General features: G+C 40.7%; 1 protein-coding gene across 8 annotated transcripts in view; it reads right to left on the bottom strand.

Moving 5' to 3' along the window:
- Positions 1-9562, bottom strand: part of LOC311267065 (endogenous retrovirus group PABLB member 1 Env polyprotein-like) — a 47152-nt gene extending 37590 nt beyond the window's left edge. For 4 of the 8 annotated variants that reach the window (XM_084369898.1, XM_084369897.1, XM_084369893.1 and 1 more), the window contains exons 1-7: positions 9461-9562; positions 8403-8509; positions 2321-2467; positions 2055-2197; positions 1161-1245; positions 203-371; positions 37-115 (exon numbers count right to left, since the gene is read on the bottom strand). In XM_084369898.1, the coding sequence (XP_084226024.1) occupies positions 37-115; positions 203-371; positions 1161-1245; positions 2055-2197; positions 2321-2467; positions 8403-8509; positions 9461-9527 (797 nt within the window). In that variant the 5' untranslated portion in view covers positions 9528-9562. Of the gene's footprint in view, positions 1-36; positions 116-202; positions 372-1160; positions 1246-2054; positions 2198-2320; positions 3540-3562; positions 3881-8402; positions 8510-9460 lie in introns of those variants that run through there. The other 4 variants (XM_084369902.1, XM_084369901.1, XM_084369899.1 and 1 more) reach the window with 4 other exon arrangements.
- Positions 9563-17861: the final 8299 nt, after the last annotated feature.

Here is a 17861-nt window from a genome sequence, read left to right as displayed (position 1 = left end):
TCAATTATTTCCAGAAAACAGACTGATAAAACGTACCTTGGTCCTCTACCTGGCTGAGAATTGTTTCTCAAACATTCTTTTATCTGTGACGCACGTTCGTCTGATATGGTACATTCTGTAAAAAAAAAAAAAAAAACAAGTTGTCAGTCACTATAATATGGATGTTTTTCTTCATCAAATAATTTTTCAGTTCAATAATTACCTGGTATGAGAGCCCTTGCAAGAGCACCATCATCTGGCGTTTGCGGCGCTGTCTGTGCCGTGCTCCGCGACCTGCTGGTTGATCTCAGCCTCTTCCTGACGTTACGCAGCCTTTCCTCCAGGAATCCAGTGGCTGGCCTGTGGCTCTGTCCTGGGGTGTACCATATTTCCTGCCAAGACATCAAAATCTTTGATGAATAGAGATGAGGCACGTTTTGACTTTGACAGCGTGGGCTACGGTTAGAACAGGGTTTGTCTGTACGTCTGTCTGTCCTCAGAGAAGTAGACCAATTATTGTTCCTGCTGCGCAGTGCATAAAACCGGGCATCAAACAGCATGGAAGCGTTTCTAGGAGGAGTGAGCTGGATTGTGTCTTTTAACTGAATGTTTTAGCATTTAAGCCCAATTTATGGTTCTCCATGCTCCATTGCTAAAAACAGCAGACCTACAGGCTCACAGCGCGTCGTGGTCGTGACTTCCAGCCACATTTTGCCAAATTTAAGACAATTTAAGGCCTCAAATTCACGATTTTTTATTTAAGACTTTTTAAGGACCTGCGGGAACCCTGAACAAGGAGAAAAAAGAAATTGAGATCAAATGAGCAAAAAAAAAAATCAAAAAAAAAAAATCAAATGGAATGTCAGTTTCAGGATCGAACTTGAATTTAGTAACCTATAAAAACACCAAGATTTTTTTTAAATTTAGATAGTGATGTCACATGTACGAACCCTAGTGTGTATTCTTTGGTGAGGATTCGCCAGAAATAGGAGATCTACATTGAAAATCTAGCAAAAACAGAAGGGGGCCTAGTATAGAGCCCTTGGCTGACTCCAGTTAACCAAGTAAAGTTTAAATTAAAAATCGAATTGGATTGTGACCTTAAAAATCAAATTGAATCAGTCTGAGAATCATGACACCCCTAATAAATATCTCAATGACCTTTTTCAAAAAACACTCACGCTGCCACTGCTTGATGAGTCTTTCAAACTGGGAAATGACTGAACCAAACCCGATGCCAGGGCCTTTTTGGTCTCTGTCGTAGGACTGTAAAACAGAAAAAACACATCACACAGGTAAAAAGTGAAAACTAGATTTAAATGGATAGTTTGGATTGTAGGACATAAAGATGAATGAAATACTTACAGTTAATATAGGCAATGTGAAGGGATTAATTTATAACCAGAGTCTCGTGTTCAAAACTAATTGCAGTTGTATTGTTGACTTATTTCTTCTATAAAACCGCTGTGTCCCTTCAACTAGGCACTATTTTCTGTATTTGCTGTGCAACTTTTATCAATGCACATGTGCATGCAAAAGCTGTGTAAGGACACATTGTGCTGCGGTCACCCGCAGGCAGGGAACAGCAGAGGTGCATTGATAAGTTGCATAGCAAATACAGAAAATTGTGCCTAGTGACAGCATTTTTTAGAAGACATAAGTCAACAGTACAAATGCAATGAGTTTTGTGGAGTAAACGTAGACTAACCAAATCAACTTTGAACACAGGACTCGGGTTATTAATTAATACCTTCGCATCAACTATATTGACGGTAAGCATTTCATACATCTTTCTTTATGTGCTATAATTCAAACTACCCCTTTAAAGTACTGCTGAAACATGTGTCTTATCCAAAAAGAATTGCTGTAGCAATTGGAAAAGTCACCAAGGTGAAATGTTGGTTCTTCCTCGCAAATCTAGGTCAATGTCAGACCTCAAAGTAGTGTCCTGTTTTATCTCAAGTGAAATGAAAATAAACTACATGTTATAATTTTACTTTTCAAATGAGAATGTTGGTGCATTTAACAGGAACCCTATTCAACATAAAAAAAAATAAAAAAATCTATTTAAGTACTTCGCTCCAAACTTCTCAATGAGGTGCGACACCAAGATACGGACGAGGAGACGTCTCTGGCTAGTTGTGATGACATTATCCTCATCAAGGCCCTCAACAATTTGCTTGCCATCAGGTAAGCCTGTAAGAACCTGCCGGACATCCTGAGAAAGAAGAGACATTGCAGATTTAAAATTCAGTTTTGTTTCTAAATTTTGGCTTTGATTAATTGCCCAGCCTAGTGTTGAGTAAACAAAGTGACACCCAAGTCTTAAAGTGGAACTTACAAAATGTGGAATGACGTGTATTGTCTGTATCAGCTGATTCTCTGGTACCAGAGCTGCTGCTTGTTCCTCCATGGGGGTTGGAGGAGTGGCAGTTGGTGTGACATCATAGATTGTAGGTGGGATAGCAGTCGCAACAGCAGGTTGAACCTACGCAGAAAATCCAGGTTAATATAATAAACAGTGGTGGCCACCTAGAATAGCTGGCTGAGCATCAGTAATGTAAACTAGACTGCACTCTCCGCTGGTTGTTACAATACATTTGGAAACCTATGTGGACAGTGGTGCAGCACACTTTTAGAGGGTGCACATCAGACACAAAACCATTCAGAAATTATTCACCCAGGTGCCCTGTTTTTAGGTGTAAAAGGTGACAAGTTTGCTTTCTTGGACCATGCAGGTGTCTTTAAAGAAGTGACTTCTAAAACATAACTGTGGCAGTGATTAAGACTGTATATGGAGCATATAGACATTAAGTGATTAAACAAAAAATACTTACAGTACAACTTATCACATCCCAGTAGTCACTTAAAGAACATCCCAGTAGTTCGGTAACGTCATCCAGGGGTGATAGTAAAAAAAAATCCTGAGCCTGAACTTTTTTTCCCTGGGAGATAAGCGAGCCCCTAAGCCACGATATATGCCGTGATCAACACGATTGTCAAGCGGGATCCAGGGGTGTGATTCCCTGGGACAACATTTTGATAAATAGTCCATTAAATTAAATATTCTGATGACTTTTGTGGACATAAATGTACATTTTTCAGACATGAGATGAACAAACCCAATACAAGCCTATATTACAGTAGCATCTTAATTGTGTAGAGCATCAGAGCTCTTGGGACCCTGGGCCTGGTAGGCCTGTTCAGTAATCCATCCCTGCTTTTAACTAGTCACTTACCTGCATGCATATTGCTTGTATAGCATACTGAGACTACGGATACTACAGCCATACCAAAAAAGGTCAGTGGGTGACAATTATAATACTCAAAAGTAAACTAGAAATTGAATGAATGAATGAATGAATGAATGAATGAATATTGAATATCTCTTTCTGTCATCACTAACATGCTGTTAATAATCAAAGAAGCTCTGAGGCTTTGTTCTACATGTTATAATACAAGATTTCAGCATTGAGCTACAATCAGGCTACAGTCATGACTCTGTACAGTCAAACTAACCAAAAACTTCTTATTGATAATCACTATAAAGTTTCAGGGCGGTCCTGTAACCATGGTAACTCACGGTGCCAGAGGGGAGGGAGAGACGCTGAATGAAGCCGTTTACACAGATACACTGCAGACAAAGTCCAGACTATAGTTGTTATTTCACACATGTAGCACACAACAGGAGACTCTCCGTGTCAGACGAGTTCTCACGTGCTGACTAAACTCAGTTGATAACGTAGCAGCGCGACGAGTCCCTGCTAGCTAAGCAGCTAAACTTTAGTGCCGTTCCGTGTTGAGATCCCGCCCTGTGTGGGTCACTGCACTGTCATTGGTCAGGCGCGCACGCTGTTAACGATACCATTGGCTGTAGAGTGTGACAATCTGAGCAAGATAGTTATCTAGTTTACCTCAGCACTCGCGACACCCGACACAGTGCAGGACTCTGCTGTGAAGGTGGAGACACGATGCGGCCGTGGTGTATTTGCGACAATTAAAAAAAAAAAAAAAATTTGAAGGAGCGGCGGCTAGGATTTAGGAATGGCGGCCCGCCACTCCCTAAATGAATGTAGAGGAAACACTGTACCTGTAATACAACTCTCAATTTGCTTTGAGAACAATAAATAGCACTACTGTTAGTCTGGGGCCGTTGACTGACTCGCTGTTTTGGTAGGAAGTGGGGCGAGAGAGACAGGCCTTTCCGTCAAAATAAAAGCACCAAGCTAATAAAATGCGGTGAAACTCTTTAATTTAAGGAATATAATTTACAAGAAAGTCCCGAGCCATTAAGTTAACATTTTGCTTTTATTGTATTACAGGTTAATGTCTATTTTATAAGTTTTATGTTGGTGAACACTTTTATTTTGGTGATTTCGGTATCCGCTACAGTCGGGAACCGAAAGCAGACGAAATTCGGAGTAAATAGACACCAGGCTCTTCGCTTGTCTGAGTGAAAGCGCCTCTCGGATCTCCGCGAACGCGAACCTGATTTTTTTTTTTTTTTTTTTTTTCGCAAACACCTCCGTACGCCGGAAATCCGGCGTGACGCCGGAGCGCTATCACCCCTGCGTCATCCCATCCCAGAAGTTCTTCCCATCCCGGTAGTCAAATAGCCTACTGATCATCCTCAAGCGATGGACACTTAAAGCAGCATGTATGGCTATAAACTAAACTAATATGGGGGACAGTGTCAAGCTGCCTTTTCAACATATATAAACCTGTCAAAATACTCTTTACAAGTGTCAAAACATACACACACACACGCCCCCGGTGGCAGTCAGCTGATTATCTAAAAAAGTCTATAGCGCAGGGAAATGTATAAACTGTCATCATCCTCTCTGTGCGACTTGGCTGCATGGAGGGGATGGTGATCAAGCAGCTCTCTCACATTTACAGCTGCCAAAACTTGAGTGGGAATCACACTGTATGCAAATAAATGCCTATCAAACCACTGTGTTTCCCACTTCTTTACAACAAGCTTTATTGTTGGTGTGTCTGACGTTTGCTCCAGTAGTAAAACTGATTGCATGAGACCAAACTGAGGCTCTCCATATGGATCATAGGACAGGAATACAGTCATGCCTGGTCTATATTCAGTTCCCTTAAATGTAACCCAGGCTGGCACATACAATTCACTAAAAAGGGGAATACCTTCAAGACCACTTTGGATCTCTTTAAATCCCTCAATGTTGGCCAGAAATGTAGTGTGCCCTGGACCAACTTCTGTATTGTGGCACAACACAGTTCCACACAGGAAATTGTAGCACTGCATCATCTGATGGCGAAATGCCATGGTTTTACAAATGTTTCTGAAGTTGCAAGTTACATGGCTAACCTGTTTGAAAAATGCATGTCGAGCTTCAAATCTCATCACCCAGAACTGCCTCAACGGTCCGAGTTTTTGAATGACTCCAGGGTAATGGAGCATGAAGTGGTGTTTTGTAGGGCCCGACCGATTTATCGGCGAGCCGATTAAATCGGCCGATTATAGCCCGTTTGAGACTAATCGGTAATCGGCCAAAACTCGCCGATTGTCGCCGATATTTTCAGAAATAAAATGCAGGGAATAAGACTTGGTTTTACTTTGAAAATGTTCCCCCATTTGAAAAGATCCCCGACATTAGGCTATTTATCCTGTAGAGGGCGCACCGACCTCATGACAAACTCCGCTGCCTGCTCCAGATCTGGAGCAGGCTGCAGCAGGGACGCACGGAGGAGAGTGGTCCGCCTCAACGGTAAATTAACAAGTTTGTGAAATAAACAATAAGTCAACAAGTTTCAATTCAACCCACTTCACGATGTTCCCCGCTGTGTTGGTCTCGATCACGCCGAGTTAACGTTTAAGCACTATGTAATATGCAAGCTAAAGTTAGAATTAGCCATCTGCTATTAGCCTTGCTACACATATTAGCCGTGCCAGTAACGGTAGAATAAACATAACAGTACACATTACGTAATCGACTAGCTACTTCTCTCACTGAGGCAGCTGCATGTCTCCAGATAAGACCGGAGCAAAATGAGTAACGTGAGTTAAGACGGGGAGGCACCGACCAGCGGAGGGGAGGGAGGGGGGCGAGTAGTTGAAAACGCTTTTCTGGTCAGAGTTTGATTCATGATAAATCCGTGGTATATTACTGAGATGATCAGTCGGTCTTCCTGTCGGCGTAAAGAGCAGTAGCTAATGGTGCCTTGTTGTAGGCCTAATGTTGGATGGTTGTCATTTTAATATGCTGCTTGACTCAGCAATAAAAAGGATTTGAAATTATTTTTCTGCCTTTTATTCTTTGTAGAAGTGTCTGAAAGGCTCAAAAGCAGCCATTTGTTAAAAAAAAAACAGTAAATATGTAGATATATTACTTAAATTAATAACATTTTAAAACTTTATATAAAAATAAAAAAAATCGGCCGATTAATCGGTTATCGGATTTTTCCCCCCCTAATAATCGGTATCAGCCCCAAAAAGTCCATATCAGTTGGGCCCTAGTGTTTTGGCCGTAAATGTAGGTGAGGATAGAGCTCCAGGAAGAGAGAGTGATGCTCTTCAATGATTTTGCTTAAGTACAGTGTTGCTGCTACAGTAAGCGAAGGAGAAAAGATGAACTCCATGCACAAGAGGAGGAGGAGTAGAAGTTCCCAATGCTTGTTATCCATAGGGATAAGGTCACCTATCATTGGCGGCAGTAACCTAAGTAGGCACCACATTTGAGATGCTGACTGCCGTATGGAGCCTTCAGGGTTTCTGAGATCACTCTTGCTTATGACAGAAGGTTTGTTACCCTTATCACAAAATCCATAGTCAAAGCTTGTTATTCTGTAATTAAGCTTTTCTAGTGTGAGATGCTTTTGCTCAATTAGCGAATTCAACACAAGTTTGACTTCATAGGGCCCCACCCCTTCAAGTACATCATGCATGATGTCAACTGCCACATTGTCTGATACATGGTAAAAAGACAAGTTGTTCAAGACACCGTCTCTTTTCAGGCCTGTCTGGGAGGAGTCAGCTGTACGCAAATCTGCCTCATAACTATTGCGATCACGCAATAGTGCAGGATCTTCCAGCGTCATAGACCTCACCCCCCATTTATTTGCTTTGCAGAACCGACACACATAATTTCCACTGAAGCTTTCAATGTAGCCAATGCAAGCCCAAATTGTCTCCAACTACCTGGACCACTGTGAACTTGACAACACCTTGATACTTGGGGGTATCAACAAGGATGCCATCACTCTCTAGGCACCTGATCTCTTCCACGATAGGGCGTAGGATTGCATCAAGGCCATAGGTCGCTACGTCATCAGATTTGTACACTGCTAAAAGGAACTGTGACTGCAAACTTGATAGCAGGTCTGGTGGCAAGCTCTTCAAGATGAAATAAATAAGTCCTAACTTGTGAATTCCAATCTTAGAACCAAGCGGATTTACTATCTCACAATCATCTTGGTAAATCACAAGTGGGATTGAAACCTCATTCTGGAACAATGGATGTGTTTTACAAAACTCCCCATCAAAAACATCCTGAATTGCATCACCCTCTCTGCGCTGCCATTTCAGCATGGCCTGTAAAATCCCGGGAATTTCAAGAATCTTGGTCAAAAGGCTCTTTAATGGAATACGGTGATATGAATCAGGAACTCCAACTTGCTGGACAATGCCAGTGGCAGAGGCCGTTGGCTGAACATAGGAAACCCCAGACAAAAGCTCCTCAACTGGCTGAATGAAGTTTCCAGATTTAGCAAAATACTGCATCCGTTTATAATCTGTCTCCATTCCTTTGAAAGGCTCAGCTGCTTCTGAGAACTCCACCCCAAGCTCTTCTACCTCTGGGCTTTGATCAAGACCAAACTGACGAAATAAAGACATAGTCTTTGATTGCAGTCTGCTGACAATATTGCTAATTAAACTGGAGGTATGCTGAACCACAAAGTTTAAGTTTGAGTATGTCATAGAAGATTTGGATTTAAGGTGGGCTAAAAAGAGGGCCACCCGATTGGTAATGCCCTCTGGCTCTAGTTCATCCCAATCCTCCTCAACTTCCTCATCTCCCTGTGCTGGCTCCATTTCAGCATTCAGCATTTCAACATTCTGTACATAAACAGGTGGGGCTGGACCTTCAAAGGGGTCATCAAGAGTATTTCCAACTTCATGCTCCTTTTCCAAGTGTCTTTTAAATGACCACATGTAAGAAAATGTCCTACCACAACCACTTTCACTACACTGGAAATGTGTTGATGCCGAGTTTACATGGTGTACTGCACGTAAATGCATAAAAAGACTCTTGATACCCCCTGAAATTTGCCTTTTGCACTTAAAGCAAGTATATGTCATCTTTCCAAAGAAACTATTAAATACTCAGAAATAACAGTGTGTGGAAAACTGAAGAATTGAGCCTCTCACGTCTACATTCATCTCAACTACTTACAAGTCCTCTAAATTTTTTGAGGAACTTGAGCCTAGGGCCAGCTCTTGGGATCAACTGGTTGATGGTAGCCTCATCTAAAAGAAGAAAACTCTCATCAATCCCCTCCTCTGAAAGACAAAAATAGAACACAAAGACATCTTTGTTTTTACAACAGAGGAGCAGAAAACAAAAATGTATGGCTAATTACATGGAAGCTATAGTAATAAACATGCATATTCCATCATTTATTTTTACAAAATAGAATGAAGCACTGAAAGCCTACAAAAGACATGTGCCCTATTCATTTATTGGAGTCACTTTGACACATTACATGGAAGCTATTGAAAAAAAAAGAGGAAATTATATTTCATAAGAATTTATACAAAAAAGGAATGCAGTCAACTCCATGATTGTCCAGATTATCACTATAGCCCCTTTCACACAATACCTGACAATTACGGACATTGCCCGTTAGGGCAGTATGTGTGAACGAAAATGTGCGTATCAAACGGCCGGGACCTCCATTTACCTGCAGCCTCCCTTGTGTGAACACAGCAGGTTATTACACAGGTGAGCAGGGCGGGCATGTTGATGACGTACAGTATCTATCATGCCACTGGAGGGAAATACAAACTTCCACCGCGGAAGAAGGATCATTTAACAACTAGAGACGATAAGAACAATACTATCCAGCTGCAGCCCCGGAAAATGCCAAACTGGCGAGACAACGAGATCCGCAAACTCCTGGCAGTGAGGGCCGATGCCAAGATAGTTCCGCAAATCAAAGGGACGGCAAGGGACTCATGTCCGCAGCATACTTTCTGCGACATGCCCTGCCTCCTGCGCGCGCTTCACCCAGCTGACGCCGCTTGCCTGAATTGAACGGTATATTTCCAGTGAGTGTGAACATGCCTATCATGGACAATGTGCGGTTGTGTGCTACATGTGTGAAAGAGTATAAACAGGTGTTGTTCGTGGCTGATTAAACGGAAGTTGTCTGTTGTTCATGTCTGAAAAGGGCTTATGAGTAGCAATGCAGACATGATATGCCGTGGATGGGGGAAAAAAAAAATTCTTACCTTTAAATCTTTCTATAAGGTCTGTCAGCTGCCACTCTGTCAAAGTGTTGATGACAAAGTTGTCCATTGATCTGAAACAAACACAAAAAGAGCTTAAGCAAAAATAAAATTGCTATTGTATTAACTATTCAGATATCACTATTCCAAAAGCAATGCAAACAAGCAGCATAATGGAATCCAATGTGAAGATAAAAAGCTTGTTTGTGGGTGAACAGTGAACACAGCCATTTTATTTAGCATCACAAAATATAGAGAAACCAATCCTCCCTCTCTCCCTTTATAATTCATATGATAAATTGCATACACGTAAATTGAGCTAAATTTACATCACTATAACAATCACTGTTTTTACTTCACAAGAATATTGGTCGCTGCTCACAGCATAAATGAAGGGCACCACTGTGTTTTAATCTCATAGCCCCCCTTCACTCAAGTGGCCCTTGTCGTTTGCCAGGCAGCTATTGTAAATAAGAATTTGTTCTTAATGAGTTACCTGGTAAAATAAAGGTGAAATAAATTTAAAAATAAAAATGTTATTAGTGTCTACAACAGATTAACCAACCATTTTGAGGAGATATAGCATAGATTTGATAAATCATTACTTGGTTTTATATTGAAAACATATACACATTTTAAATACTTTATGAATGCAAATAAATGCATTTAGTCAAACGTATCAGGTTCTCTCACTGTTTTTATATACTTTAATCAGTCAAACACTATGCTATGCCTTCACATTTTAAAAGCTTCAGGAAAAATAAGTCTATTATGATAAGGAGGAATTAACATTGCAGGCTCGTTATTTCTCTCAACATCCCTTTTTAGTCATCTTGGATTAGCCTTGTGCTCTGTGTTTTCACGACCGACAGCAGGTATTAGCCATACAGGGGCAGAGTAGGGCCGGTCTCTGGGCAGAGAGGAGACCATAGCAACGGTCTGGTCAAAAACGGATAACGACCATAATCCCATTTTTCGCGCGTTTATTGATAGCCGGCTAGCAAAGCAACTAACTGGCGAACTAGCCTGTTAGTTAGCAAACCAGTTGAAAAAAAAAAAAGTAGTAAGCAAACCAGTTAGCTAGCTGGCGAACTAACTGGCAAGCCAGCGAACCAGTTAACTGGCGAACTAGCCTGTTAGCTAGCAAACTAGTTAACTGGCGAATTACCTGGCTAGCTAGCAAACTAGCTGGCAAATTAGCCTGCTAGCTAGCGAACCAGCTAGCTAGAACTCAATATACATGACCATATGCCCATGGGCATTATGAACTAGTTTCATTAATTCACTCGGTAAATGGCTGAGACCAAACAGATAAGCTGTGTGTGCTTCCATGAAAACGGCTAAATGGCTAGCTACGTTTTTAGCCAAACCGACCAACTAAAGATGCTACTTTAATAGGTAACGCAACACAGACAATGTGAATTAGATATGTAGTGTGCACAAACCTTTTATTATTAATTTGCCTCGCCACGAGGATGATCGGTCAGGTTCTCCCGGTGCATGAGCGCTCGGTGTGTGGACTCTGGTGGAGCAGCAAGGAACCGTGACCCCTGGGAAACCAGGCGGGCGGGTGAAGTCGACGTGATGACGTAATAACGTGATGACGTTCGAAGCACAAACAACCCAGGTGCTGAGTCAACCGATGTATGTTGGGTTGATGGATTTTGACTCGCATGAGATGCACAAAAATAACCCAAATCCCATATAAATAACCCATAATGGATAAAACATTTCATAACCCCGCGGTTGGGTAGATGAAATAACCCAGCTGTTTTTAGAGAGTAGTTTTAGTAGCTTTAGGGCCCACACAGAGAAAAATACGTATCGAAAGTATTCATTTTTTCTAGATGCCTTTGCTTTTCGTCAGCAGTTAGGTGAGCTATTTTCTATCAAGATGGGTGTCTTTGGGGCAAAGAGGAGTCGCCTCCTCATTGCCCCAAAGACACTGATCTTGATACAGTGTAGCTATGACCGGAAATGGCTATGCACTCCAGGACGCCCGGAAGTTTCCATGACGACCGCTTGTGCACATAGACATATATACGATTGTGCACCTAGCGAATAGATGGTGGTGTTCTCTATTTTCAGTCTTTAATGCGTAATCATAACTTAATGTCATGTAGATGAACTACAAAAACCAGCAGACAATCGCAGACTGTGAGGAAAGGGGAGGAAGCAGCCGCAGGATGCATTTTTATTTTCTCAGATTAATCTGTTCAATCTGCAAAATGTATGGTGCTGGGTCGTAAAATCACTAGGCCTACTCAATATTACTCATAAAAAAAAAAGAGTAAATGTAATGAGCATGCTTGGTGTGAAGAGGTGTGCAAACATCAAACTAAAAGGAGACTTCATGAAACGGGCTTCATTTTAAGTGCTTTTGAAATGCAGAAAGCATGGGACTCCAAGACAGTCCTTGCAGAAATAAAGGAGGCGTTCAAGGACAGGATTCCTGAGGAAATTGGGTATTGTGTTATTGTAATATGAAGACATTTCCCCATACACTGCATGAAAAGTGGGATTTTTGGCAGTGAACGACAATTTACAGGCTGTGAAGGTGGCGTTCGTCTATGCCGAAAATTGTCGGAAAGGAGCTTGCGGAGGTGCGAACAGCTCTAATTTGCATATGAATAGCAGCGAAACCACCATTTATTTATTTATTCATTCATTCAATCATATGATATGCTATAGACTACACTATTATTACCATCAAGGACATGAATGAATTTATTGAGGAAAGGAACATTTCAAAGACAGAGCTTTATTAGCAGAAACACAAACACACAACTATGTACAATTCTGCTCACACAACAACCGGGAAGCTATATTAGTAGCATTCAATAAAAAAATATATTTTTTATTTTTTAAATTTCTATCTCATTTAATTTAATACAATATATTTAATACATTTTCTCTCATCTATGTTCTGAAGTTAAGCTTACTGTCAAGTTCATGTCCTGAAAAGCTGTCATCCAATTAGAATCGTCTGTCTCTTTTAAGGCCCGGTTAGGACTTCACGAATCCCGGGGAAGGCCAAGCTATGTGTTTTGGTGTGGAGAGTGACGGGCAAATCGACCAATCATGGTTTGATTTTAAGTGGGCGGGAATAAAACAAAAGATCGTAGGCCTTCATGAAGTCCGAACATCGAATCTCTGCAGAGTGGTGAGAGCGGTTGAGAGACAGAGTGAAATGGCGGAAGATGAGAGTGACGTTGTGGCTAGTGTGATAGCATCGCCTTTTTCAAGGCGGCCTTTCACAGAAAAACTTCAAATAATAAAAAACGGAAGACCAACTCCAGAACCGGAATTAAAAGAAACGGTTAAGAAAGTGGAAAGGCATTTCAAGACCGAAAATTATCAGCGATATCCGTGGATGACGGGCTGTAAGAAAACAAACAGGCTGTACTGCTGGAGTTGCTTACTTTTTACAACTGACAAGTCATCCACCTGGGTCAGCAGCGGATTTGTCAGCCTTACAAATCTGACGAAGTCAGCCCACCAACATCAAGATTCTGCGGCACATCTGCAAACGACGGTCAGTTTGAAAACTTTTGGGGACACAAGAGTTGATCTTCAGCTAGATGAGCAGCGCCGTAATCATACTACGGCCCACAACAACAAGGTCAGGCAGAACAGAGAGATCCTGAAACGTCTCATCAATGTCATCACATTTCTTGGAAAGCAAGAGCTGGCATTTCGAGGACATGATGAGAGTAAAGATTCTGAAAACAAGGGCAACTACTTGGAGTTTCTGGAGTTTTTGGCGGAGTATGACAGCCCTCTGCGCTGTCATCTGGATTCGGCCACTGTTTTCATCGGCACCTCCAGCAAAATTCAGAATGACCTGATTTAATCGGTGTGTGTGCAAATCAAAGAGTGCAAAGTTTTTTTCTCCCACCTAAGTGGCCACGCAGCCTTTTTCACAAGGTCAGCCAAACGCACGAAACTCCTGGATGAAATATGCCAGCGAAGACTGCCTAGAGTGACTCCAACACGGTGGAACTTTTCATCACGTTTGGTTTGCACTGTGTATGAGCGGAGAGAAGAACTCTTCGAGCTCTTTGAATTCATTGTTGACAACCACAATGATTTTGATGATGATGCTGTACACAGCGCTGATGGATACACTGCACTGCTTACGGGCTTCGAGTTCTGCCTTCTCCTCGCCACATTCAACTCCATGTTCGCCTACTCCGACGTGCTCTTTGGGATCTTGCAGAATAAGGAGTATGACATGCAGTTCTGTTTGTCCAGCATCGATGACTTTTGCAGCACCATAGAGAGAGAAAAGGCCACATTTGACTCCATCTATGAGGGCACTGTGCACGAAGTCGGGGTTCCCAGTGGGCGCAGGGCACGGACAGTTGGAGATGTGCGCGCAGCGTACCAGCACCTGCACAGTCAAATCCTGGACAACATTCTCGCTCAGCTGAGGAGCAGATTCAAGGATCATGAAAAACTCATGTTCCTTGCCCTTCTGGACCCCAAGAAGTTTGCCTCATACAGAGAAAACTTTCCCAACTCTGAGTTTCAGAGCCTCGCGGAAAACTACGGGCTGCATTTTGACCTCCCCAGGCTCAAGACTGAACTGACGGATATGGCAAACTTTGAGGCAAGGAGCCCACCAGACCTGCTGCACTTTCTGACTCTTAAAGAGCTGACTGAGAGCATGCCGCAGCTGTATCACCTCACCTGCCTGGTGCTGACCATCCCCGTGTCCACCTCCTCCGTGGAGCGGCCTTTCTCGGCTCTGAAGCGCATCAAGACGCACGCCAGGAACAGTACTGGACAGGATCGCCTGGGAGCTTTGGCACTGATGTCCATAGAGAAAGGACTTCTTTTGGAGCTCAAATCAAAGGACAAACTTTATGACGCTGCCATCGCCCACTTCACAAAGAAAGACCGACGAATGGACTTCGTGTTCATGTAAGGTAGGCCTATGTTTTAAGACACCTTGATTATTATTTCAAGGGATTAAGATTACTGGCCAAGTGGACATTCAGGAATTTGTATTTATTGCGGAGGTTGTCCCAGCGCAAATTGCCTTTATTTGACGTAGGTATTCATTGCGCCATGCGTAATTGCGCATGGAGAGGCATTTGCACTTCATTGCAACTTTAGAAAATAGTCTTTGTATTACCAGCGTTGTGTAACTTTTGAAATTGTATTGTAGATTGATGATGCTCTTGAATTTATTTGTCAATGTGTGAATGATTTGTAATGCGCCATGATTTCATAGCGCTGTCCATGGTGATGAAATGAGCCTCAGTGTCTGTGTCTGCAGCGTCACGGGGTGACATTCTGGGTGACCTAATTTTATATTTCCAGATTTTGGCTTTAGAGTATGTTTATTTAATATCAACTATGTAGCGTGAATGGTCTCCAGTTAATGTTGAGAATGTTTCTTGTTGCGGAGAATGTTATTGACGTTATGGTCTATTTGTTTACATCGTTGTCATCGTTAATTAAATCGTTAATTAAATTTGCACTTGTTAATCCCTTTCAATTCATTGTACTGTTGCTTTTTTCTGTGATGATTTCTTTTCTCGGTGGTGAGGTGAAGGCCCAGCTGTAGTGCTCACGGTTCGCCACTGAGATAGATAGATCTAGATAGATAGATACTTTACAAGTGTCCAGTAGCATACAAAATACAAGACACACATTACAAATTAACAGTAGCTACAGCAAACAGTAAACAGTGCAAATGGAGTGGAAGTGAAACAGGTCAGTCTGACGCCTCGGAGCTGTAGGTAACTAGCAGCATTCTGTCCGAATTTGGTCCATTTTGCAGACGTCTGTGGTGCCTTCAGTTGCCCTGTACTTGGGATTTGCCTTTAATCTAGACTGCAGCAAGGCACAGAGCTCGGTCTTACTGTCTTACATGCAGCTGGAAAACAATTAAAGGAGAGTGGCATTAACAAAAAACCGTAAGTCACAGTAAAATTATGGAAGGAAGGAAAGAAGGAAGAGGAACAAAACAGTGAAAGTTACTTACACACAATGGCGTCACTATCAGCGTCATGTAAATCTGGGCATGCGGCCTCGTTATGAGGCGAGGTTGGTCTGTGAAAACAAAATGAACGGTTAAGATCGGTATCTATTAACGTATGTTTCCTTATACAACAGAATGAAAGCATATTCTCTAAATCTTACCCTTGCTCCGGTTCGTAGCGCTGTCTGGGCTGAAGAGAAACTCACGCAGCACTATCCGGCCCTGTCGGGGTCTTTGTGTTTGCCGTCGGTCTCACAGGTCCACAGGCTTTACTCGTCAGGTTAGCTTGTCGCTAGCTTGTTAGCAAAGTCCATGCAAAAGCACTACTAGCCACTAGGTCAGAAGCTAACTTAAACTCCTCTCTGTCTTCTTGTGCCGAGTAGTCCACTCAAACGGACACAACTCTATCACTAATAACGTTTTTATAAGAGTCCTGGTTGAACACTTTCACTCAAAGTGGCGTAGATATTAACTAAAAAGTTCGTGTTTCCACTTTACAGTAGACAACCTGCCATCTGTCGTCTTCCTCCGCTTGTCACTCTCTTTTCTTTCCTTTTTTTTTTTTAACTTTATTAATAATTATATACATAACAAAAACTGTCGAGCCAGGGGAAGAGAGAAAATAAATAAAGGTATACAAAGAGAGAGAAAGAGATGAATAAAAAAACATCAATTAAATAAAAAATTCTGCAAAATAGTTTGTTTTTAAAGCCTTTGGTAATTGAAGTCCATTGATGTCGGTGCTGTATTGATAAAGTTCCTGCAAAAAAAGTGTAAAATTTGGTTTGCTGTTAGTCCATTTATTTTTGTGTATGTGAAATTTACCTAAATATAACACAAGTTGTACGAAAAAAATAAAATCATTTTCCATTTTGTTATTTTCAAAGTAAAACAAAATGTCTTTTTCATGTAGACGTAGTGAATATCCAGTTTTGTTTTCAATAAAATTTTGTACATTTAACCAAAACATTTGACAATATAAACAATGAAAAAATAAATGTGTTATAGATTCATCAAACAAACCACAGAAATCACAGGAATATTCAATATCAAGTTTAAATCTTTCTAATGTCTTTTTTGCTGGATATATTTTATGTATAATTTTGTAAGATACTTCCTTGATCTTATTATTCAGACAAAATTTATTACTAATCAACCACATTTTTTTCCAATTCACATCTTTATAAAGAGATTTCCAAAAAAAAATAGCATAAGGAATAGTTACATTTACCAAAAGATTCCTGATGTATTTATTTGTACATTTGTAAGTTGTGACATCAATATTCCCCAGAAAAATGTTGTTTATAGGACCTGTCCTATAAAGATCAGTTGTATAACCAAAAAGAAGTTGCAACACATTCCTCGGGATAGCATTAAAGATTACATCATACTCTTTTGGCGTAACTTCTATACTAAATTTAGAAATAAATTCTTCATAAAGTAATAACTGACCATCAGTTTTCATGAGTTGTAAAACTAAAAAAATACCATTATTGATCCAGTTTTTGTTATACAAAGATCTATTTTTATATTAAATACTCCTGTTGTTCCAAATGTAATAATTTGTAGGTGAAAAATTGTGTTTGTACAACATTTTCCAAGCCAGCAGAGCTTGCGTGTGAAAATTAGCTAATTTCACAGGTAATTTATCAGGGTTATAATCACATTTTAGCAAGAATTTGAGACCTCCAATTGAATTAAAAATGAATTTAGGGAAAGCATTCCAAATATTATCATCTTCATTAATTAATTTTGTCAGCCATTTAATTTTAAAAGTATTATTTAATATTTCAAAACTTAGGACTTCCAGGCCTCCATTTTGTCTCGTGTTACATAATACCTCTTTTTTTAGATAATGACATTTATTTCTCCATATGAAATTGAATAAAATTTTATTATTTAAGTTTTTTATATATTGTATTACATAAACCCAAAGTCAGAGACACATAAACGGCTCGTGACACTCCTTCAGCCTTGGAAAGTAAAACTCGGCCATTTAATGAAAGATCTCTCATTAACCACATGTAAAATTTCTATTTAATTTGTTCAACAATTGGGTCGAAGTTTGAGTTGTTACGAGATTTTTCATTTTTATTAATCACAATACCCAAATATGTGAATGTAGTCTTTGCAGGAATACCATTTATCTCCAACAAGTCACATTCTTTTAGTGGAAATAACACCGATTTACCCAAGTTTGTTTTTAGTCCCGATACTTTGGAAAACATCTCTATACATTGGACTGCTTTGGCAACTTCATGTTTATTAGATAAAAAAATTGTAGTATCGCCAGCAAGTTGTGATAATTTAAATTCTCTATCTACCGCCATAATGCCATTAAATGAAGCTTTTTTTTATGTGTGTAGCCATAATTTGTGTGACAAGAATAAATAAAAAGGGACTTAATGGGCA

The sequence above is a fragment of the Pagrus pagrus genome, assembly GCF_965226575.1.
Source record: "Pagrus pagrus genome assembly, chromosome: 12".
NCBI classification, from domain to species: Eukaryota; Metazoa; Chordata; class Actinopteri; order Spariformes; family Sparidae; genus Pagrus; species Pagrus pagrus.
The sequence above is the reverse complement of the archived record's forward strand: the minus strand, read 5'-3'. Positions and strand labels throughout refer to the sequence as shown.